Consider the following 24,720-nt stretch of genomic DNA (forward strand, 5'->3'; position numbering starts at 1 on the left):
GCAGCCAGATCCCCCATTGGCAGCTCCTACGGGGGGCAGAGATCGAGGCCGAGACAGGGGCAGAGCTGAGCCCAGAGCTCGAGCAACAGCACCAGTAGTGGAGCCTCAGGTGGAGTTTGATGAGGAGGTTCTAGCTCAGATTGTACCTGTTGGACTAGCTCAGGTCCCGGAGGGGTTCATCCGTACCCCAGTGCTTTAGGACGCTCTAGTTTGTTTAGTGGACCTTATGGAGAGTGTGGCCCAGGCCAGTACATTTCCTATGGCACCAACCGTCTCTCAGACTGGGGTAGGAGCACAGACTCCCGCTACTCATACTTCGGAGCAGATGGCTCTCCAGTATCGGACTCCAGTAGCCCAGCTAGTTGGGGTAGTTCAGCGGGTTGTTGCGACACAGGCTAGTGGTGGACCAACTTTGTCTTCTGAGGGCTTATTGATATTGGACAAGTTCACCAAGCTCTTTCCAGTTCACTTCAGTGGTGCACCTTCTGAGGACCCACATGATTATCTTTGTCACTGCTATGAGGTGCTCCGGAACATGGGGATAGTTGAGACCAATGGGGTTGATTTTGATGTGTTTTAGATGATGGGTTCCGCCAAGAGATGGTGGAAGTATTTTGTTTCGACCAGACCAGTTGGGTCGCCTACTCTTACTTGGGACCAGTTCTCTTAGATATTTTTTTAGAAGTTCCTTCTTGTCACACTGAGAGAGGATTATCGTAGGTAGTTTGAGCGTCTTCAGTAGTGCAGTATGTATGTCACTCAGTATGAGACCCGTTTTGCGAATCTGTCCTATCATGCTATTCTTCTACTTCCTACCGAGAGAGAGAGAGAGAGAGAGAGAGGGTGAGGAGGTTTATTGAGGGACTTGCTCAGCCTATCAAGTTCAGATGGCCAAGGAGACCAAGAGTGTGATTTCTTTTCAGATAGCTGCTAATGTGGCCAAGCGAGTCGAGGTTCTTTCACAGGGGGTGGTTAGGGGTCTGGCAAGAGGCCTCATCATTTCGGTGGGTTTAGTGGTGCCTCATCTGGAGACATGGGTACTTTTGGTAGAGTCCATTCTCCTAGGCCGTTTCATTCATCACTCCAGGCATCAAACAGTGCTTTAGGTGGTCGTGGCCCTCATATGCCTTATTTCGACCAGCTAGCCTACAATGCACCACCAGCTCCTATTAGTGCACCTCCGCTCCAGAGTTTTCAGGGTGGTTACTCAGGTCGACAGGGTTAGCTTCAGGGTTAGCAGTCACAACAGTTGAGGTCCTGTTTTACTTGTGGTGATCCGAGTCTTATTGCTAGATTTTGCCCTCAGGCATCGAGCAGTTCACACCATCAGGGTTCTCGTGCCATGGTCCCTGCACCGGGTGCTTCACTGCCCACTTAGTCAACTAGAGCTAGGGGTCAGACAGCTAGAGGTGGAGGTCAGGCCATTAGAGGTGGAGGTCAGGCAACTAGAGGTGGAGGCCAGCCAGCTAGGGCCCGTTCTATAGATGTAGTTCAGAGTGGTGGGGCCGAGCCCCAATGCTATGCTTTTTCAGCCAGGACTGAGGATGAGTCATCTAACTCTGTTATCACAGGTACTATTTTAGTTCTATTTGATCCGGGTTCTACTTATTCCTACGTGTCATCCTATTTTGCTTCATATTTGGTTGTGCCTGGTGTTTCTTTGAATGCTCCTGTGTATGTGTCCACACCTGTGGGAGATGATATTGTTGTAGATCGTGTTTATCGTTCGTATGTTGTTACCATTGGGAGTCTTGAGACTAGTGTAATCTTATACTTCTCGATATGGTAGATTTCGATATTTTCTTGGGTACAGGGCTGTCACCTTATCATGCTATATTGGATTGTCATGCCAAGATTGTGACCTTAGCCTTGCCAAGGTTGCCTCGATTAGAGTGGAAAGGGACTCCTGGCCATTCTACCAGTTATATTGGTAGGTTATTATTGTCAGTTTGTGGAGGTTCTCATCTATAGCAGCCCCATTAACCAGGTTTACCTAGAAGGGTGCCCCGTTCAGATGGTCAGATGAGTGTGAGGCGAGCTTTCAGAAGCTCAATATTGCTTTGACTACAACGCACGTGTTGGTGTTGCCTATAGGTTTAGGATCTTATACGGTATATTGTGATGCATCTCGTATTGGACTTGGTGCGGTATTGATGTAGGAGGGCAGGGTGATTGCATATGCATCACGATAGTTGAAGGTTCATAAGAAGAATTACATTGTTCATGACTTAGAGTTGGCAGCCATTGTTCATGCACTGAAGATTTGGAGGCACTATCTTTACAGCGGGTCATGTGAGGTATTCACGGATCATCAAAGCTTGCAGTATTTGTTCAAACAAAAGGAACTCAATTTGTGGCAGAGGAGGTGGTTGGAGCTATTGAAAGACTATGATATCACCATCTTGTATCATCCAGGGAAGGCCAATGTGGTGGCCGATGCCTTGAGTAGAAAGTCAGTAAGTATGGCCAGCCTTGCGTACATTCTAGTCGGTGAGAGACGACTTGCATTAGATGTTCAGTCCTTGGCTAATCAGTTCATGGGGTTGGATGTTTCTGAGCCTAGTTGTGTTCTAGCTTGCATAGTCGCTCGATCTTCCTTGCTTGAGCGTATCAGGGAGCGGTAGTATGATGACCCTCATTTGCTTGTCCTTGGGGACACAGTTCGGCATGGTGATGCCAAGCGGATTACTGTTGGAGCTTATGGAGTTTTAAGTATGCACAGTCGTGTTTGTGTGCCTAATGTGGATGGAATTCGTGATTTAATTCTTGAGGAGGTCCACAGTTCCCGGTATTTTATTCATCCAGGTGTTGACAAGATGTATCAGTAATTGAGGCAACATTATTCGTGGAGGAGGATGAAGAAGGACATAATTGTATATGTAGTTCAATGTCTAAATTGTCGGCAAGTAAAGTATGAGCACCAGAGACCTAGTGGTTTGCTTCAAAAGTTAGAGATTCCTGAGTTGAAGTGAGAGCGTATCAATATGGATTTTGTTGTGCATTTCATTCCTGTGGCAGTTACCTATTCTTCAGAGCGGTTGGCTGAGATTTACATCCGCAAGATCGTCTGTCTTCACGGTGTGCCCGTGTCTATCATTTCTGATCGAGGTGCGCAGTTCACCTTGCATTTCTAGAGGGCAGTACAATGTGAGTTAGGCACGCAGGTTGAGTTGAGCACATCATTTCATCCTCAGATTGACGGACAATCCGAGCGCACTATTCAGATATTAGAGGATATGCTCCGCGCTTGTGTTATAGACTTCGGAGGTTCTTGGGATCAGTTCTTTCCACTTGCGGAGTTTGCCTACAACAACAACTACCAGTCGAGCATTCAAATGGCTCCCTATAAGGCATTATATGGGAGGCGGTGCCGATCGCCAGTTAGATAGTTCGAGCCGGGGAGGTGTGAGCACGTGATTTTTGCCTCATACGAATTACTCCAAAAGAATTCCCAAAATTAGGTCTTTTCTTTAACTAGGTTTTTTTTTTAGGAATTATTGTGTGATTTCCCTGATTGTTCGCATATATTTGTGTGCATTTTAATTTTGTTAATGCATTAAAAATACAAAAATATAGCATTTTTCATTTGAGATTTGATTTTTACATTTTTTGGAATTAATTAATAATTAGATGTTTTACAAAAATGAAAATTCAAAAAAATATAGCATTTTTCATTTGAGATTTGATTTTTACATTTTTTGGAATTAATTAATAATTAGATGTTTTACAAAAATGAAAATTCAAAAAAATATAACATATTGTGTGATTTTCTTTTAATTTGGAATTTAATTATTTGTGATAATTATTAGTTAGAGTTAATTAGTATTTTTAAGTTAATTTGGTGTTTTATAAATTAAATTTAAGACTTTTTAAATTTTTTAAAGAAAAAGAAGAAAAGAAAAGAAAAAGAGTTAATAAAAGAGAGGAAATAAAATTTGGGCCAAAATTAAATTAAATCCCAAGCCCAAATCAATTAACCCAGCCAAAAACCAGCCCAGACCCGTCCCAACCCGGTCCACCCTTACCAGAACCAAACGACGTCGTTTGGACACGCTTTGATTAGGGCCGTCAATTTTATTTGATCGAACGGCCCAAAGCTTTTCCCATCACCCGTATCCGACCCATTTCATCTGAGACCAATCGGTCTTCAGCTCACTCAAACGACGTCGCTTCATTTAGTCAGATGATCCAAGCCATTGATCTTGTTTGATCGAACGACCTGGATCCAATTCCACCCCAGTATATATACATCCAAACAAACCCCGCCCTCCTCAGCACCCCGCCTCCCCATCTCGTCTATCGTCTCCCTCACCCCAAACCCTAGAGACCAGCCGCCACCATTCCCCACCGCCTTCCGATGGCGGCACCGGCTCCGTTCCCCTCCAAAATCACACCCCAGAACCACCCCAACCCCCTCTTTCCAAGTTCGTGACTCGTTTCCCTCGAATTTTGCCCGAACCTCTCGAATTTTAGATCTAAGTTTCAAATCCCAAAACCTCCGAACCCTAGCCAACTCCAATCCCTCCCAAATTAACACCACACAACTGCCTTGACCCCCTCATACCTAATCCATCACCAGTTCCCCTCGAATACCCTTGAAGCCCCTCGAATCTGGATTGGAAAGAAAAAAAAAACGAACCCCAAATCCCAAAAATCCAAATCGTTAGATGCTTGAAGATTTGAGATCGAAATCGACCTTAGTTGTGTGTTCTCAGTCGAGAACACTCGGTTAAGGTCTATTCTGGCCACAAATTCAAAGAAAATCAAAGGCCTAATTAGAGACAGTATTCAGATATTTGGAGGTAGATTTCCTGATTTTAATTTTTTCTATTTTTCTTATTATTATCTTCTTCTACTCCTTTCTGTTATTAGAATATTTATTTGGTCAGTATTGTTCCATGTTTTTAGTTAATAGATTGTTTGTTGATTTTGTTTGGTGTTGTTTTGTTTCTCAGTAGTTTAAACTCATAGTAGTTCTTGAATTGATTCGTGTTAATTTTATTGAAATTATTTCATTTTAAGAACTATTAGGCAGTCTGCTGGGAAAGTTTGTCTGTATAAAGATTGAATAACCTAAAACGATATGAATTGAGTTCAGCCTGGCCCATGAATTTCAAGTTTAAAAATAGAAACTTTAAGATAATAGTGGGAATTATTTAAGTGTTCACCTACTTAAGAAGTTTCTAGTGGATAGTAGGGTAGTATTTGCACTAATGGATTAAATAATTAAGTGGATAATTGAGTGGACAATGGAGTGGAGGATTAAAGAAATGAAAAGTTGACTGGTAGTGGAGAGAACACTAACTTAATGCCTATTTCAAGAGCTGTTGAGGACAAAAATAAAAAAAAGGGAAGAAGAGACTGAAAATAGAAGATAGAGCTTTAGATATAGATAGAGGGGGGATTCGAAGAGAGATACACAAAAATAGATACAGAAAAAAAAAATCAAAAACGATTGCAAAATTTCAGAAAAATACACTGTTTCATTGAGTCATTTGGTATTTTCTGAAGTTTTCCTCTAGTATGGAAGCAATTTCTGGTTAGCTGATAATAAAAAGGGTTTAAGTCGAGTCGGGTTTGGGGCCTGCTGATTTACTAAGATTGAAATTAGGGTCTGACTATCGTATCACATCCCTTGGTTTCAAAATTAGTTTGCTGGTTCATTTTCTGGTGTTGAATACTACTGCTGCTGTTGGTTACTACTGATACCTCATTTTTCTGCTCCCTTCTTTCATTTCTAGGTACACGTCTCAAAACTACCGTGATGTATCTGTTGAAATAGAAATGAGATCAGCATGTTCATGTTCTCTATGTGTTGTACACTGATGGCTAGATAAATGTTAGTTAGTGTGTACATTGTTTGATGCAAATCAGATTTGATGTGTAATAATCTGGACTTTGAACGATATTGGACTGTTAAATTTGAATTAGAATTTGTTCATTCTGAATAGTAGTTTTAGTGTAGTGTATCTTGAATTCATGTGATAATTACTCATTACAGCCTAAAATTGGCTTTGAAATCAGAATGTAGATCATGATAATGTTAAAATCGGTCCTAATAATTGATTTAGTCAGTGCAGCACTTTAGTTTTGACACCAGTGATTTGAGCTTAAGATCAGGGAATAGGCACTTAAATTGGTGAAGTGTGTTTGATAGCTCAACTTAGTCGTTAATCACTCCATTGCCTTCGGAATATGGTGGTAATACATTAGTTAGGCATAACCCAAGCTTGAAATTGGAATCAAAATGATCAGTGCTTGCTAATTTGAGTAGGTGTACCTTGTTCTTACTTGTTACAAATTATAGAGTGCACATGGAATAGCTTGAAGCAAATTCAGTAGTATTCATTTTAATTGAATTAAGTTTGCTTGGTACAAAGATCAAGGCCCAGCAGCCTGTTTCTAGCAGTTTTGAGTTTCAACTCCTCTGACGTGGGCCCAGGTCCAGTTTTAATTCCGTTCTTGGACCTGAGCCAAGGTCTGCGACTGGCCAATTTTGGGGTACAGACCTGGATGTAATTTCTCCTTGTTGGGCTTATCCTGGAGCCCAATGGCTAGACTGTGGTGCAGAATTATCATTTGGTCCAGTAACAAATTAATTAGGACTTTTCTTTTATTATTAGAAACAAATAAAAATAGAAAATCATAGTTGCTTTTAGGTTTGCCTTTTAAATAATAAACTGAGATGAGCCTCGCTAAATAAAATGCCTAAATTGCGGGGCCCTCAATAAATGTCTGTATTAAATTACTTAGAATTCGGGATGGGCCGTTTAGCGAATTTCACGCCCCTCCCCCCCAAAGATAATAACGCGTTAGTCACTTTAGGTGCGCTTTTAATAAGTTACTTTCTTAAACTCGAGTGTGCATTTCATGTGACCCAAATCAAATCCCAAAATATTGAATAAAATGTGTTCAGGATTGTGGGTGCATTTCATGTGACGCAATCCAAAGACACGTTTTAAACAACGTTCAACTTTCTCTAAAAATAATTGAATAAAAGCGGTTGAAAGCTAATTTTGGCACATAGGTTCAACATGTATTAAAATCAGATAAATAAGCTGAATATGATAGTTGAGCGACCGTACTAGAACCACGGAATCCGGGAATGCCTAACACCTTCTCCCGGGTTAACAGAATTCCTTACTCGGATTTCTAGTTCGCGGACTGTTAAAAGAGTCATATTTTCCTCGGTTCGGGATTCAATCGGTGACTTGGGACACCATTAATCTCCCAAGTGGCGACTCTGAATCTTAATAACAAATCCCATTTTGATTGCCCTTTAAGTGGAAAAACTCATTTATGCCCTTGCGGGTGTAGGTAAAAAGGAGGTGTGACAGGAGGCTCGGTTGTTGGGTACAGATTTAGTACATGATGCCTTGGATAAGGTCAAGATTATTCAGGATCGACTTCGCACAGCTGAGTCCAGGTAGAAAAGTTATGCCAACCGTAGAGTTCGTGATGTTGCATTCATGGTCAGAGAGAGAGTGTTTTTCCGGGTTTCACCTATGAAGGGTTTGATGAGGTTCGGAAAGAAGGGCAAGTTGAGCCCTAAGTACATCAGACCTTTTGAGATTCTTTAGAGAGTGGGTGAGGTGGCTTACAAGCTCGCATTGCCACCTAGTTTAGCAGTACTTCATCCGGTGTTCCATGTGTCCATGCTCCGGATGTATCACAGTGATCCGTCACAGGTGTTAGATTTTAGCTCTGTCTAGTTGGACAAGGATTTGACTTATGAGGAAGACCCGGTGGCTTTGCTAGCCGATAGGTTCGTCAGTTGAGGTCAAAGAGTTATCCTTCAGTTCGAGTGTAGTGGAGAGGTCAGCCCATCGAGGTAGCTACGTGGGAGTCTGAGATGGATATACAAAGTAGATATCCACACCTTTTCACCAACCCAGGTACTTTTCTATATCCGTTTGAGGAGGAACGATTATTTTAGAGGTGGAGAATATGATGACCTGACAGTTCATCTTATATTTTACAACCTAATTATGTACATTGAATCCTTAAACACCTCATTTTAGCCCTCCATAATTTGTGTGCGCAGTCCGGATTTTTTTACGGGAAACTTTTATGTTAAAAACTAAGAAAAATATGAAATTTTGCCTCAAAATCCATTTGAGTTGACTTCGCTCAATATTTTAAGCAAACAAACCCGGATTCATATTTTGACGGTTTCGATGGGTTCGTATCATGATTTTGGACTTGGACGTATGACCGGAATCGAATTCGAAGGTCCCTAGCTCGAGTTATCGCATTTTGTTGAAATTTAAAACTTTAAAAGCTTAATGACTTTGAATGTTTGACCAATGTTTGACTTTATTAATAGCAGGACCGTATTTTGATTTCGAAACCCGGTATAGGTCCATTACTATATTTATGACTTGTTTGTAAATCTGGTGAGAAATGGAGTTGGGTTGACGTGATTCAGGCATCTAGTTGTCAAAATAGAAGTTCATGAGTTTTCTAGAAAATTCCATTTCATTTGGTGTTCAATTCGTAGTTCTATGTGTTATTTTGGTGATTTGATCGTGCGAGCAAGTTTGTATGATGTTTTTGGATTTGTGTGCATATTTGGTTTTGAGCCCCGAGGGCTCGGGTGAGTTTCGGATAGGCTATAGAGTGAATTTTGGACTTAGGAAAAATGCTAGTGTGTTTCAGTTTTGGTGCAGGCCTCAGATCTCGCAATTGCGAGGTCAGGCTTTGCATTTGCGACTTCTGTTAGGTTCACATTTGCGAGCAACTCCTCGTATTTGCGAAGAGTAGATGGGGCACCTCAGGTTCGCATTTGAGAACAATACTTCACTTTTTCAAAGTGGGACTGGGGTAGGCTTGGTCGCAAATGCGAAAGATCAATGTTTGCATTTGCAAAAAAGTCATCGCAAATGCGATGACAACAGAAATGGGAGAACTTTGTAAATTCGACTATTTTTTTCGCACTTGCAGGGTTCACATTTACGAACCCCATGTCGTAAAATGCGACGTCTGCGACTGATCAAATAGCTAAAAAGGGGATTTTCTCTCATTCTTTAAATTTTCAAAACAAGAAAACCCTAGAGGCAATTTTTCCAAACACCCTTCTTCCCCAAATCATCGGTAAGTGATTCTAATATATTTTCTATCAATCTTTCATTACATTTTCTAAGATTTCAACCTAAAATCAAGTGTTTTCACGATGAAAATTGGGGGTTTGGGTAGAATTAGGGATTTTTGTAAAATTGGGATTTAGACCTCAAATTGAGGTCGGATTTCAAAGCAAATTACATAACTGGGCTCGCGGGTGAATGGGTGATCGGATTTTGGTCCGAATTTCGGGTTTGGACCAAGTGGTCCCGGGAGTTGACTTTTGTTAACTTTTTTAATAATGACCTAAATTGAATCCTTTGCAATCGTGGGTAGTTCCTAAGGCTTAATTTGAATCGTTTGGTTGGTAATTTGCTAGATTCTATTGTTTCGGAGGCTTGTTTCAAAGGCAAAACTGTGGTTAAGCTTTGAATTGATCTCTGGAGCAAGGTAAGTGTCGTGGTTAACCTTGAATTTAGAGATTAGAATTTATTTGTCTATTTGCTACATGTTTAGATGTTGGGTACAACGTATATGTGAGGTTACGAGTACTTATGCGTCGTTGTCGGGTTAAAGCATGCGGGTAGAACATGTTCCTTGTAATTTATTGCTTATTTTGATTATGTTATCCATTCTTAGACTAGTTACTTATTAAATTGATCGTTCTTACCACGTTTATGGACTTTTGTGATAATTGAGTATTGTTTCTAAAATTGAGATTGGTTGTGGAACCATTGTTGATGTAAGACTTGTTCTTGTTGAATTCTATCTACCTATTTTTACTTGTTCATTTTTATATGGTAAGGAAGAGTGTTAATGCACAAAGGGTGATGTCGTGCCGTATGTGAGTGTTAATGCACGAAGGGTTATACCGTGCCATATAATGAGAATTAATGCATGAAGGGTGATGTCGTGCCATATTTTCTAGAGTTAATGCACGAAGGGTGATGTCGTGTCGTATCTATTGATTTGTGATGAAAGTGAGTGTAACAACACGTAAGGTGATGTCATGCCGTTATTATTGTTTCACTGTGAGGTTTAGAGTAAAAGCACGAAGGGTGATGCCGTGAAGTTTTATTCACTGCGTTTACTCATATTACTAGTTAAAGGAATATTGACTGTTCTGGTTATCATCTCTGCTATAATTATCATACTTTGTACTCCTTTTGCATGTCCCCTTCCAATAGTACATATTTAGCTTTTGTTTGTTGTTATCTTGTACGTATACTGTTATATGCACCGGTTTATTACGTGGGTGTCTTGTCATAGCCTCGTCACTACTTCGTCGAGGTTAGGCTCGACACTTACGGAGTACATGGGGTCGGGTGTACTCATACTACACGCTGCACATCTTGTGCAGACCTTAGTATTGACCCCAACTGTTCGTGAGGCATAGCAGCTTGGATTTGCTCATTGAAGACTCGAGGTAGATCTGCTGATGTCCACAGACCTTGAAGTCCCCTCCTATTTTCCCTATTTTACTATTTCTTTCCGTTCAGAGCAATTGTAATTATTTCAGACCCTATTTGTAGAAATTCTAGAAGATTTGTGTATTGTGACTCCAGATCTAGATTGTAATAGATATTATGGACATTTATGTTATTCCGCGCTAAGTTTTTTTGATTTTGGCTTAATTGACTTTAGTTATTGAAATTGAATTAAAATTGGCTTAAGGATTCTCTAATATTGGCTTGCCTAGCAAGTGAAATGTTAGGTGCTATCACGGTCCCGAAGGTGGGGATTTCGGGTCGTGACACCATTCATTCAACTGGAGGTAGGAAAAATGAATTCGCATTTGTAAGCTTTTCTCTTGTATCAATATGTCAGAATAAAATAAAAAAGATATGTTTGAGTTTCATTTAGAAAAGAAAAAACATGTTACTATCTATACTATATTAAAAGCACGAAGACCCTTAGCGAAATGTCGTTCGCCTTTTTTACCCTTTTAAAATAGTGTTCATACTGGACAAAGTAGTCATTTGACTATTTGTGATGACCCAAAAGGTCATCACTTGTGTTAGAAATAAATTCTTTATTTCGAGGCCTTAAAATATCCCTTTTGCCTCACCTCGATTTGCATGCACAGTTCGGGCGTGTATCCGGAAAGCCATTATGTGAAAATCTGTGAAAAATGATGTATTTTGCTTTTAAAATGAATTTTGGTTCACTTCGGTCAACATTTTGGGTAAACGGACCGAACCCGTAATTTGACGGTCTCGGAGGGTCCGCAGGAAAATATGGGACTAAGGCGTATGCCCGGAATTGAATTCTGAGGTCCCAAGCCCAAGAAATGAATTTTTGAAGAAAATTTTTTAACTGAAATTTTAAGCATTTTTGAAAATTAGAATGTTTTTGAAATTGATGGTATTAGGCCTGTATCTTAGTTCCGGAGCCTGGTACAGATCTTATATGGTGTTTAGATTGAGCCTGTAAAATTTGGTAACAAACGGAGTTGAAATGACGTGAATCAGACCCTCGGTTGTGAAATTTAAAACTTAAGTGTTCTTGAGATTTTTCTTTGATTTTGATGCTAAATTCGTTGTTAAAGATGTTAATTTGGTGATTTGATTGCACGAGTAAGTCCATATGATGTTTTTGAGTTAGTATGCATGTTTGGTTTGGAGCCCCGAGAGATCGGGTGAGTTTCGGAAGGTTTTTAAACTTAGAAAAGTTTCAGGTTTTCAGTTTCTGGTATTCTGGAGTTTTGTTCTTCGTGTTCGCGGAAGAACTCTCACGAATGAGAAGGGTAAGTCAGGCTGAAGGACAATTCCTTCTATGCAAACGTGAGAAACAGGATGCGAACGCGAAGCCTTGGGGGTGCTACCCTTCGCGAACGCGGACCTGCTATCGCGAACGCGAAGGCCTTTTGGCCTGGACAGGGGAAAGGGTTTTTTGTTCTACGCGAACGTGGCCACTAGCTCGCTAACGCGATGACTTGAGGAGCTAAGCTCTGCGAACGCGAGCCACTAAACGCGAACGCGAAGGCAACTAGGCCTGACCCTTTGCGAACACGACAGGTCCTTCGTGAATGCGAAGAAGGCCTGTCCAGTAAATTAAAAACAGTAGCAAAATCGGGATTGAGTCCATAACTTCATATTTTAAAAACTAGAGAGCATTAAGGCGATTTTCAAAGAACAAGTTCTTTCCCAAAGCATTGGTATATGATTCTAAACCTTTTCCTTTCGATTTCCCATTGCATTTCATCAATTGTCATCCAAAAATCTAGGGTTTTTATGGTAGAATTAGGAATTTGGATAGAGTTAGGGCTTTTTGAACAATTGGAATTTAGACCTCGTTTTTGGCCCGGATTTTGAAACTAATTGCATATTTGGACTAGTGGTGAATGGGTGATCGAGTTTCGACCAAGCGGGCCCGGGTCAATTTTTGACTTTTAGGGGGAAAAAGATAGAAACTCTAGAATTAAGCATTGGGTACTAATTATTTAGCATTTATTGATGTTCTTAAATTAATTTGGGCTAGATAAAAGTAATTTGCAGGTGAATTTTAAAAGAAAATCGGTATTTGAGGGTTGAGTTGGCTGTGGAAGTTTGAGGCAAGTGTTTGGTCTAACCTTAGCTTCAGGGATTAGGAGTTGTGTCTTATTTGCTATGTATTAATTATCGAGTACGACGTATAGGCATGGTGACGAGTATCTATACGTTGGTGACAAGCATGCCCGTGGGTCTAGTGTTGTAATTGTTGTGATTCCATTGAGATTTATTCATGCTTAATATGTTGATTATCATTGTTGGTTCCCTTGTCGGGATGTTATTGTTTATGATATTGTCTCCCTTGACGGGATGTTATTGTTATGACATTATCTCCTTTGCTGGGATATTATTGTTTATGATATTGCTTCCCTTGCCGGGATGTTGTTGTTATACTCTTATTCCCTTGCTGGGATTCTTTGTGATTGATCTTGATTAGTAAATGGGATCGGGTGGCACACCGCCACAGAAATATATGAAATGGAAGCGGGTTGCACACCTGCAACATGATATATGAAACAAAAGCAGGTTGCACGCCTGCAACGAGATATATGAAATAGAAACGGGTTGCACGCCTGCAACGAGATATATGAAATGGGAACGGGTTACACACATGCAATGAGATATATGAAATGGGAGCGGGTTGCATGCCTACAACGAGATATATGAAATGGGAGCAGGTTGCATGCCTGCAACGAGATATATGAAATGGGATCGTGTTGCACGCTTGAAACAAGAAAGAAATGAAAGTGAATACTGTGTTTGTTTTCCTCATTATTGTTGACAACTAAATTATGGTTTCTTTACATTCCTCTTTGGTATTTTGTTGTTACCTGATACTCCCCGTAGCATGCTTTCCCCTCCCCATCTTTAACTATGAATATCTGCTTTTACTTTCCGTTGTATATGATTTAACTGCACATGTTTATTTGGTAGTCTGGTCCTAGCCTCGTTACTACTTCCCAAGGTTAGGCTAGGCACTTACCATTACATGGGGTCAGTTGTGCTGATACTACACTCTGCACTGTGTGCAGATACTGGTACCGCAGCATTTGGACCGCAGTGAGGTTGTTGCCTTAAGTCTAACAGGTGACTCGAGGTAGTCCTGCAGGCGTCCGCGGGCCTTGGCGTCTCCTTCTATCATTTCTTTTTGTTTTTACTTATTCATAGATAAATTCGTGTATTTCTATTCAGACTTTATTTCTAGTATTCTTAGATAGACAGTGAAATCGTGACACCAAATTCTGGGTAGAGTTGTATTTAGTCTTCTGCAGTTTGTACTAAACTAAATTATTAGTTTCGTCTTCCGCATCTCTGTTTATTTAATTTATTCCGATGTTTGATCACTTATTATATTGAAATATTGAACATGCTTAATAAAAGAGGTAATAAATTCATAATACTCGGCTTGCCTAGCTTCCAAGAGTAGGCACCATCACGACTCCTGAGGATGGGAAATCCGGGTCACGAGTGTCAATCCGGAAAATCGAGTTTCCCTGCAACGAGATATATGAAATGGGAGCGGGTTGCACACATTCAACGAGATATATAAAATGGGAGCGGGTTGCACGCCTGCAACGAGATATATGAAATGGGAGCGAGTTACACGCCTGCAACGAGATATATAAAATGGGATCGGGTTGCACGCCTGCAACAAGAAAGAAATGAAAGTGAATACTGTGTTTGTTTTCCTCATTATTGTTGGCAACTAAATTATGATTTATTTACATTCCTCTTTGGTATTTTGTTATTATCTGATACTCCCCGTAGCATGCTTTCCCCTCCCCATCTTTAACTTTGAATATCTTCTTTTACTTTCCACTATTTATGATTTAACTGCGCAAGTTTATTTGATAGTCTGGTCCTAGTCTCGTCACTACTTCGCTGAGGTTTGGTTAGGCTAGGAACGTACCAGCACATGGGGTCGGTTGTGCTGATACTACACTCTACACTGTGTGCAGATACTAATACCGGAGAGTTTAGGCCGCATTGAGGTTGCTGCCTTCAGTCCAACAGGCGACCCGAAGTAGTCCTGCAGGCATCCACGGGCCTTGGCTTCTCCTTCTATCATTTCTTTATGTTTTTACTTATTCAGAGATAGATTCGTGTATTTCTATTCAGACTTTATTTGTTGTATTCTTAGACAGTCTGTGAAATTGTGACACCACATTCTGGATAGAGTAGTATTTAGACTTCAGTTGTTTGTACTAAACTAAATTATCAGTTTTTCGTCTTTCGCATTTCTGGTTATTTAATTTATTCTGCTGTTTGATCAGTTATTATATTGAACTGTTGAACATGCTTAATAAAAGAGGTAATGAATTCATAACACTCGTCTTGCCTAGCTTCCACGAGTAGGCGCCATCACGACTCCCGAGGGTGGGAAATTCGGGTCGTGACATTATTTTCCTAATATTTAGGACATAGTCATTTAATAATTTTTCTAATATTAAGGACTTTAATTATTTTCTAATATTTAGGACTTCTAAATCAACTAAAATTTATATATTGAATTTCTCTTATTTTAATTATATAACATACCATATTTGCAACCAAAGGAAGAAGAAGAAGAAGAAGAAGGCAATAACGCACACATAAAAACCAAATTTTTAGGTTTAGAAGCTTTAAAAAATATTGCAAAATCATAGTTACAAAAAAAATACATTACAAATTCAACTTAGTTCTAGGGAACATAGGAAAAAAGAAACTAAAAAAATCCAAAGAGAAAAAAAGACTAATTAAAAAGGGAATGTTCCATAACTAACAAGCTTAAAAGTACAAATGCAAACTCATATTAGGATAGTTTCGAACCGTTTGTATTCCTTTTATGTTTAGGAATCTTTAATTTTTTTCTTTTGTTAAATTATTTTATAGTGATTCTTTGGAAATTCAGTCTTAATAATTAACAATTACATAACGCAGTTTAGCATTATGTGTTTCTAATAAGCTACTAAAAAGTTAACAATTAGTTTAGTACTGTAAATCATTACTAAAAGAATGGAGAAAAGTATACGAATTGAATAACAAAGAGACCTAACAAAACTTAAAACATGAAGAATTTTCATATGAAAGGTTATACGAAATCCACTTTCATGACACGATGTTAGTGTTATTAACTTTTAAAATATAATTAATGAATAGAGTTTTTAACGAGTCGTATAATTAGTATTAATTTTTTTTATGATCTTTAAAGTTTTACACATGATGGCACAAGAATTGTGGGACGAGCCCGTGCTTAAAGCGGTGGGCCCATACCAAGTGTTCGGTCGCGCGCTTGAGATATAAGCTTCCAAAGACATGAGCCTACACATAAATCCATAAACATCTTACAAGTGTCTCCAATTTTACCTAACCTCTATTTGGCCAGTGAAATAGAATTGATAAAGAGAAATATTCAAAAGTGATATATTCATCAAGATGAAAGTAGCGGAGATGAGGATATTGAGGTGGATGTGCGGGCTTACAAGGATGGATAAGATTAGGAACGAAGATATTCGAGAGAAGGTGGGCGTGGCCCCCATGGAGGACAAGATGCGGGAAGTAAGACTCAGATGGTTCGGGCACATTCAGAGGAGGAGCCCTGATGCACCGGTGAAGAGGTGTGAGCGACTGGCTGTGGTGGGCACACGGAGAGGCAGAGGGCGACCTAAGAAGTATTGGGGAGAGGTGATCAGACAGGACATGGCGCGACTTAGGATTACTGAGGACATGGCCCTTGACAGGGGATTATGGAGGTCGAGCATTAAGGTTGTAGGTTAGGGGAAAGTTGTGAATATTTCTACAGCACAATAGAGTGAGACTAGCCAGTTAGGAGTTAGACTAAGAAGGTCATTGGTCGTCTATTGATGTAGGGCTTTACCTGCTAGTTTTACTATACCAGCCATATATTTCATATTTCGTATTTCGTATTCTGTATTTAATATCTCTTATATTGCGGTTATTTTATTATGCATTTTTATGGTACTAATATATCGGCTCCTATTGCTTTTTTGAGCCGAGGGTCTCCTGGAAACAGCCTCTTTACCCTTCGGGGTAGGGGTAAGGTCGGCGTACATATTATCCTCCCCAGACCCCACCTGTGGGATTATACTGGGTCGTTGTTGTTGTTGGATCCTTCTTTCTCTCGGAAATGTTGGAGGTCTTGATATTTAAAATTTTAACAGCAATCGAGATTTTAACTTAAATAAATTATTTACTTATTTGAATATTGTAACATGTCCATAATTTTTTTATATCTTGAAATAACTATAATTCATTTGTTATTATCTTTAAACTCTTTAATTATCTGCTCAAAATAATATTTTTCACTTTATTAAGTTTTTGTATAATATTTTAAAATGATACTTAAAAAGAAAAACAAATAACAAACAAATAATTAAGAATATAAAAGAGAACGACAGAGGAAGGCAGAGAAAAAAAAGAAGATAATCTGATACGTCATATTTTTTCATTTATTGAGCCAACTAAATAAGATAAATATTCATTATTTTTACGAATTTTTATTTTTATTTTTATTTTATAACACAAATATATTATTTATTAATATTTACATGATTTTTAAAAAGTTCTATACTCGCTATATGGGTACACGCGCAAAACGCGTACCATAAGACTAGTATAAATTAATTAGAGCTAGTTAAGTATATGTTAAAAATCTTCTTTCTGCGTAACTATCTATATATTATGTAGTAATTAAGGTAAAACTTTTATTTATCTCTCCTAGATTTAATAAGCTTGCATCCATCAGTTTTATTAAAAATGACATTTCCAAAAGGAACATACCAATGAAACAAAATAAATTATACCGTCAATAAAATGAGGATAAACACTTGCTTTTTAAGAAAAATAAAAAAATAAAAATTTGTAGGACCATCTTTTATTTATTGGCCCTGATTGACAAGATTATTAAAGGGTGGATCGAGAATAAAAATAAAGATTAGGACAGCCGGAATGAAGAAGCGAGCAATAATAGTGTATGAGGTAAAATATGTTCATATTTAATGATCGCATGAAAAAGCGATACGTGGAATCGAAAACAGAAGATATATAAACCTGAAGGCAATGATCTCGCTTGCCACAGGATAGAATGATACTCATAACGCTAAAATTAATGCCACAATCTGATAACATTTAATGAAGAATATTTTACAACATTAAGTGCATGATCCGTTACAAAGAATATGACATTCACATGGACCTCATAATTGTCATTAAAGATGAGCTTAATCCTAGGACCTTGTTCCCTAGGTACAACTATAAATAGTGATCTCTACCATCATTGTAGAGGAGATGAATTTTCTGACAAGTATACACTATATTCTATCAAAAGCTCAATAACATTTTATTTTCTTACTTATTTGTATTGTTCTAACTGCTCCCGATAGCTCTGCGTCCATAACCAAGATATCTGCTGACAATTTCGATTTTAAGTCTAAGTCTTATATTTCTGTCTAATTCATCTATTATTTTTGAGATCAAATTAATTCACTTGTCTATAAACTACGTATAAATTCAACTGAATCGTTTTATAAGTAAGCAGTTTGGCGCCCACCATGGTGCATAGACATACGTGTAATTGAATTGATCCTTGCATCTGTTACTAACTTGTTTGATTCTTTGTTCTTAGCAAAAATCATTAAAAATGGCAGTTAACACACAATGTTGAGGCCCAAGGAAATCAGCCTCAATACGAGGATTCAATTAGTGATCCCATAACGAGGGGAACGAGGCCACGTCGTTCTGCGGCGGCCGATATCCGTGATATGTTCGAGAGGCAACTCCAAATGATGCTGAAAAAAGCACGCCGTCGAATCAGTCAAGGTCTTGTAAGAGCAACAGGAGACCATTATAGGCCATCTCACACGACAAGATAAGGTCATGACAGAATTGAAGCAGGCGTTGTCGGGCGCTTCCAACAACGTGAATGGGCAAGGCCAGTTCTTTCCAGTGCTCCCGCAAACCAAGAGGTGTAGAGGGTCGACAATAACACTCCTAGGGGCGAGGTTAGATGCGATGGTGCCGGGAGGAATGGGTCCGGTCACAACAACGAGAGTGATCCCTTTAAAATTAAACTCGTGGGATTTATGAGGGAAGTAAACCCCCGAATGGATCAAATTTCGGGCGCACCACCAGTGCTGAAAGAGTCGGACTCAAAGAAATACACACAATTGCCATAAAAAACAAGCGCGACACCTGAACTGATCCCGAAGTAGTTTAAAATGCCAGATGTGCTGAAGTATAATGGGACTCTGGATCCATAGGAGCATATCACCAAATATACAACGGCGGTGAAGGGAAACGATTTAGCTCCCCACAAGATTGAGTCTGTTTTACTGAAGAAATTAAGGGAGACTTATGAAAGGAGCACTAACGTGGTATTTGCTTTTGCCTGAGCATGCCATAGACCCCTTTTGAGATGCTCGCGAATTCTTTCATCAAGACCCATGCCAGGTCCAGAAAGGTACAGGCCCGAAAGGTCGATATATTCAGAACTGCACAAGTGAGAGTTCGAGTTGCTGCAGGAGTTCTTAACCAGGTTTCATAACGAAAGGATGTTTCTATCGGTCGTTCCAGATGAATGGGAGGCTGAAGAATTCACCAAAGGTCTGAATCCAAGAAGTTTCGATGCTTTCCGGAAGTTGAAAGAAGGTTTGCTTGAGTTCTAGGCGAGAACTTGGGCATATGTTCACAATTGGTACGAGTTAAAAATAAGGTTTGAAGATGATTAGCTCGGTTTCCCGGCGTCGATTAAATGTTGGGACCAGTGGAAGAATAAAAATAAATCGAAAGACGACTTCGACACAGATCGACGGTCTTCGAAGAGTCAATTTTTCCCTATGAATAGGCCTAAGGATGCGACAGAGGTTTCCGGTCGACGGACAGATTTGCTACCGATAAGAGAACGATCGCGGCCGAAAAAATAGGTCGTTGCTGAACAAGAAAACATCAGATTCTTCCTAACCCAAACTTTCCGAATACAACTTCAACATTATCATAGTGGAGATGGTATTGGCCATGAGGAACATTAAAGAAGCACGGTTCCCGAAACCAATAAGATCAGATCTCAGCCAGAGGGATCCTAATTTGTTGTGCAAATACAACGGGACAAATGGTCACCGGACTGGGGACTACCGGTATTTGTGCGAAGAGGTGGCAAAATTTCTGAAAAATGGCCATCTCAGGGAATTTTTAAAAGACCGGGCTAAAAATAATTAGGGCCACAATTATGATAATGTGGAGCCTTCAAAAGAAGAAGAAGATCCCCCACGCCTGACGAGCAACATGATTTTTGGGGGAGGGATGAGATCAACGGGGTTACATTTTTTGCGGAAAAAAAAGATGAAAGTATCAATAACGCACAACAAAAGACTTCGCGAAGTTGCTAAAGACAACATCACTTTTACGGAGGAAGACGCTGACGGAATGCTGCTACCACATAACGACACCTTGGTAATTTCTCTAAATGTCTTAGATTTATATATTAAGTGTGTTCTAGTGGATCTAGGAAGTTTGCCAATATCGTCCAATGGAGAGTGTTGGAGCAAGCCAACTAGAGTATCATTCCAGCCACAAAATTCCTTACTGAGTTCAATCTGGCAAACGTGACAACCCAGAGAGAAATCTTGCTTCCTACGAATGCCGATAGGGTAATGAAGATGACCCTTTTAGAGGTAGTAGACGGCGATATGGGTTACAATATCATTTTGAGGAGACCATGGCTGCACGAAATAAAGGTTGTGTTGTCAACGTATCATCGATTGCTGAAATTTCCGAATCTTGAGGGAGTTAAACAAATAAGAGGTGACCAACCGGTAGAAATGGAGATAAATGCAATCACTGTCTCCAATACCAAAGGGAAGGAGCATGCGGCATAACAATTACTGGAGCCAGCGCTTGTTCCCGAGCCAAGCAATGTCAGCTAGGGGGAGGGGTGTCAGAATTCTATTAGGTGCCAAGGTATTTCTAAGTACCATAAGAGACAGACCCAACAAAGTCCACAACAGAAGAACATGAACAAGTCACGTTGTTCGCGAAATTCTTAGAGAGGAAATTCCAATTGGGAACAGGACTGCACCCCGAACTCAGGTCTTGTTTTATTTAATTTCTTAAGTTTAATGACGATTGTTTTGCATGGTTGCATGTGGATATGACAGATATCCCGCCGGAGGTGGCCATATACAAGCTAAGCTTGGATCCCAGCATTCCTCCAGTAAGACATAAAAAATATCCTATTGCGACACCAGAAATAAATTCATCAAGGAAGAGGTAACTCACCTTCTTGATATCGGTTCAATCCGAGAGGTAAAGTATCCCGATTGGCTAGCTAACATAGTAGTAGTAGTTCCAAAGAATAATAATAAATTTACATGTGCGTAGACTATAAGGACTTAAATAAAGCATGCCCTCCGGATGATAAGGAAAAACTTTGTTCATCACGAATTTTGGCACATATTGTTACAACGTGATACATTTCGTGATAAAGAACGCCAGAGCCACTTATCTACGGCTCGTGAACAAGATGTTTGAAAAGAAAATAGGTAAAACCATGGAATTTTACATAGATGATATGCTTTTAAAGTCTTTGAACGCATGTGATCATCTCAAACACTTGCAAGAAACTTTTGACGCCTTAAGGAAACACAATATGAAGCTTAACCCCGAGAAATGTGCGTTTAAGGTCAGCTCCGATAAGTTCTTTGGGTTTCCTGGTGTCCCAAAGGGCAATCAAGGTTAACCGCGATAAAATCAAGACCATGGAAGACATTCTGGACCAGCTATCAAGCAGGTTCAGAGGCTAATAAGGAGATTGACTGCTTTGAGCAGATTCATTTCCTGGCCTTCAGAGAAATGCCATCATTTCTTCTAACTGCTCAAAAAGAAGAACAACTTCGAATGGACCCCGGAATGTCAACATGCTTTGAGGCATTTGAAAAGGTGTTTGTGAAGCCCTCCGTTACTAACGAAACCGTAAGAAGGAAAAAATGGTTGGTCCACTTAGTAGTCTCGAAGTTAGCGGTAAATGTTATTCTAGTCCATGAGGACGAAGGTACACAATATCCTATATATTACATTAGTAAAATTTTAACGGGAGTAAAAACTCGCTACCCACATCTAGAGAAATTGGCCTTAGTTCTCGTAGTCGCCGCGCGAAAATTAAGGCCTTACTTCCAATTTCATTCGATAGCTGTGCTGGCCATATTTACCTTGCGGAATATGCTTCATAAACTCAAAATTTCAGTTAGGCTGGCCAAGTGGACGGTCAAAATGAGTGAATTTGACATAGAATATAAATATAAGACTACAATTAAGTCACAAGTTTTGACCGACTTTGTAATCGATTTTAGTCCGTGACTGTTACCTTTGGCAACCAAAGAAGCAGTGATGGTGTCAAAAATCGACATTAGGAGTTTGGATCCTATTCACAGATGGAGTTTCCATTGTAAAAGCATCCGAGCTCAGAATAGTACTAATCACGCCTTCAGGGGAAAACCAAAGGGAGGCCATAAGAACTATCCTACTGACTAACATTGAGGCGGAGTATGATGCTTTGATTGCAGGGCTCGAATTGGCCCAGGGAATGGACTCCGAGGTCATAGAAATCAAATGCGACTCCCAATTAGTGGTAAATCAGGTCTATGGAATTTTCGAAGCCAAGGAAGAACATATGTAGCAATACGTAATGAAGGTTCAAGATTTGATCGCTCGGTCTTGAGAGAGGTCAATCACGCATATTTCGAGGGAAGAAAGTGCAAAAGCAGACGGATTAGCTAACCTTGGCTCGTGCACGAAAATGAAAGGATCGGACTCCTGTACGGTCATACAACTTATGCACTCGGTTCTGGACTTGGATAGCTATTATGAGGTAAACGAGACAAATTTGGTCTGGGACTGGAGAAAAAAAATTATGGACTATCTCAAACACGAAAAACTGCGTGAGGATCCTAAGGCATGTCGGGCACTATGAACTAAGGTCGCACGATATAGTTTCAAAGGAGGTTAACTATACAAAAAATCTTTCCAAGGCCCATTGCCCCGATGTTTGGGAGCCTCCAAGTCTAACTATATTATGTGGGAAGTCCACGAAAAAATGTATGGGAACCACTCGGGTGCAGATTCCTTAGTACTAAAATTAATAAGGGCAGGAAAATATTGGCACCGGATGGAACAAGACGCTAAAATATATGCTAAAAATGCGATAAATGTCAACGCTATGCACTGTTGGTACATCAACTGGCAGAGCCACTACATTCAGTTCTGTCACCATGGTTGTTCATAAAATGGGGGATGGATATCATCGGACCACTGCCCCGACCCCCGGTAAGATAAGATTCTTTTTGAATAAAACTGACTATTTTTCTAAGTTGGTTGAAGTAGGTCCTTATCAGAAGATCGGTGAATGTGAAGTTGTAGCTTTCTTATGTGAGAACATAATTTGCAAATTTGAGATACCAAAAGAAATAGCCTGCGACAATGGTCCACAATTCATACGCACAAACATCACAAAATTCTTCGAAAATTTGACAATCAAGAGGATCACATCATCGCCTTATCATTCGATTGCAAACAGCCAAGAAAAATCAACGAACAAATTCATCATACAAAATCTCAAAAAAAGATTAGAAGTAGCTAAAGGAAAATGGCCCGAAGAGCTTTCAGGTGTACTATGGGCATACCGAACAACAGCCAAATCAAGAACGGGGGAGACTCCTTTTTCTCTTGTGTACGTGGAAGAAGCCTTGATCCTAGTGGAGGTAGGTGAACCTACCATGAGATATTTTTGGTCAAACGAAGAAGCAAACAGTGAAGCAATGTTACTCAATTTGGAGCTGCTCGATGAACGCAGGGACTTGGCATATATAAGGACGGCAGCTCAAAAGCACCGAATAGAGAGATATTGTAATCCAAGGGCCAACCTCCATTACTTTGAAGTAGGAGACTTGGTTTTAAGAAAAGTAACTCAAAACACCCAGGAACACAATGCGGGAAAGCTAGGTCCAACATGGGAAGGCTCCTGTCGGGTTTCAACTGTCACCGGGAAAAGAGTCATACGAGTTAGACAATCAAGATGGAGAAAAGTTGCCAAGAAAATGGAACATGGCACACCTCAAGAGATACTATTTCCAAGTATGTGTTGCATTCTTTTTCCCTTCATTCGGTTTTTTGTCCCAATTGGATTTTTCTGGCAAGGTTTTTAACAAGGAAACAACGGAAATCATACTATCAAGGAAGTTTCAACAACAGTAATAAGACCTTTTAATGACAAGGCACACAAGCAAATAACCACTACTGAGCAGGTAGATAGTCTTTTGCTCGTTAACGAAGTTCCTACCAGGAAGTTGAGTTTGCTGTCGAATAGAATTACCCGACCATTCACAAGTACAAGCCATTGGGGGAATGTTATATAATCTTTGGCTCGATAGCATAAATTCCTGAGGGGGAGTGAAGTTTGTTACCGAACTGGAGATTACCTAGAAATTCACTAGTGGAATCCTCGAAAATGTAAAACTCCTAGTATTCTAATTCGCATTCTTTGCATTCAACCACTGGGGGAATGATATGAGGATATGGTAACAACGATTGCCACTTCGACCGGAATATGAAACCCGAAAACATAATTGCATTATTTGGATCCGGGACTGCACGGCCAACCCCAGAGAAACAAGTTGTACAAGTTAGCCATAAGAAATGACAATTTCTTTTTTGCACAACGAATGCTTATGTACTTTTGAAATGGTAGGAATAAAGTAAAGTCCTTTTATTTCTATATTATTTTTTGTCTACACGATGAATTAATTTTATCATTTGAAAGTTAAACAAGTACTTCAAATACTAGTCCCGTAATAAATAGGAGACGTCCTCTTCAAGAGTATCATAAACATAAGAGGCCCTTCTCTTATGAAAACCCTTACATCAAAGGGTTGATTTTGTAAGAACTTATATCCGGAACCCAAATGCTTTCGGGGGAGAATACACCCGAAGCTCTGCATGATCAGATGAAAATAGTAAAACTTGCGCAAACATTTAAACAAAGAAAGATGCAACAAAACAAACTTGCTCAAATACTTAAACAATAAATACGCAAAGAACAAACTTGCACAAATGTTCAAATGAAAGTGCATAGAAAAGGACACTTATATGATAATTGAACAAAAAAGTGTTTTTGTTTACAAAA

At 39.6% G+C, this 24,720-nt stretch overlaps 1 protein-coding gene across 1 annotated transcript; it reads left to right on the forward strand.

Moving 5' to 3' along the window:
• The first annotated feature begins 22,747 nt into the window (after positions 1-22,747).
• On the forward strand, positions 22,748-23,743 carry LOC142176165 (uncharacterized). The gene has a single exon (XM_075243249.1). The coding sequence runs from the start codon at positions 22,748-22,750 to the stop codon at positions 23,741-23,743; it is 996 nt and encodes a 331-aa protein (XP_075099350.1).
• Positions 23,744-24,720: the final 977 nt, after the last annotated feature.

The sequence above is a fragment of the Nicotiana tabacum genome, chromosome 22 (assembly GCF_000715075.1).
Source record: "Nicotiana tabacum cultivar K326 chromosome 22, ASM71507v2, whole genome shotgun sequence".
In the NCBI taxonomy this organism is placed as follows: domain Eukaryota; kingdom Viridiplantae; phylum Streptophyta; class Magnoliopsida; order Solanales; family Solanaceae; genus Nicotiana; species Nicotiana tabacum.

Bases quoted from the DNA above. Each gene is read 5' to 3' on its own strand.
- LOC142176165 (XM_075243249.1), top strand. From the start codon at position 22,748: ATGTCAACGCTATGCACTGTTGGTACATCAACTGGCAGAGCCACTACA.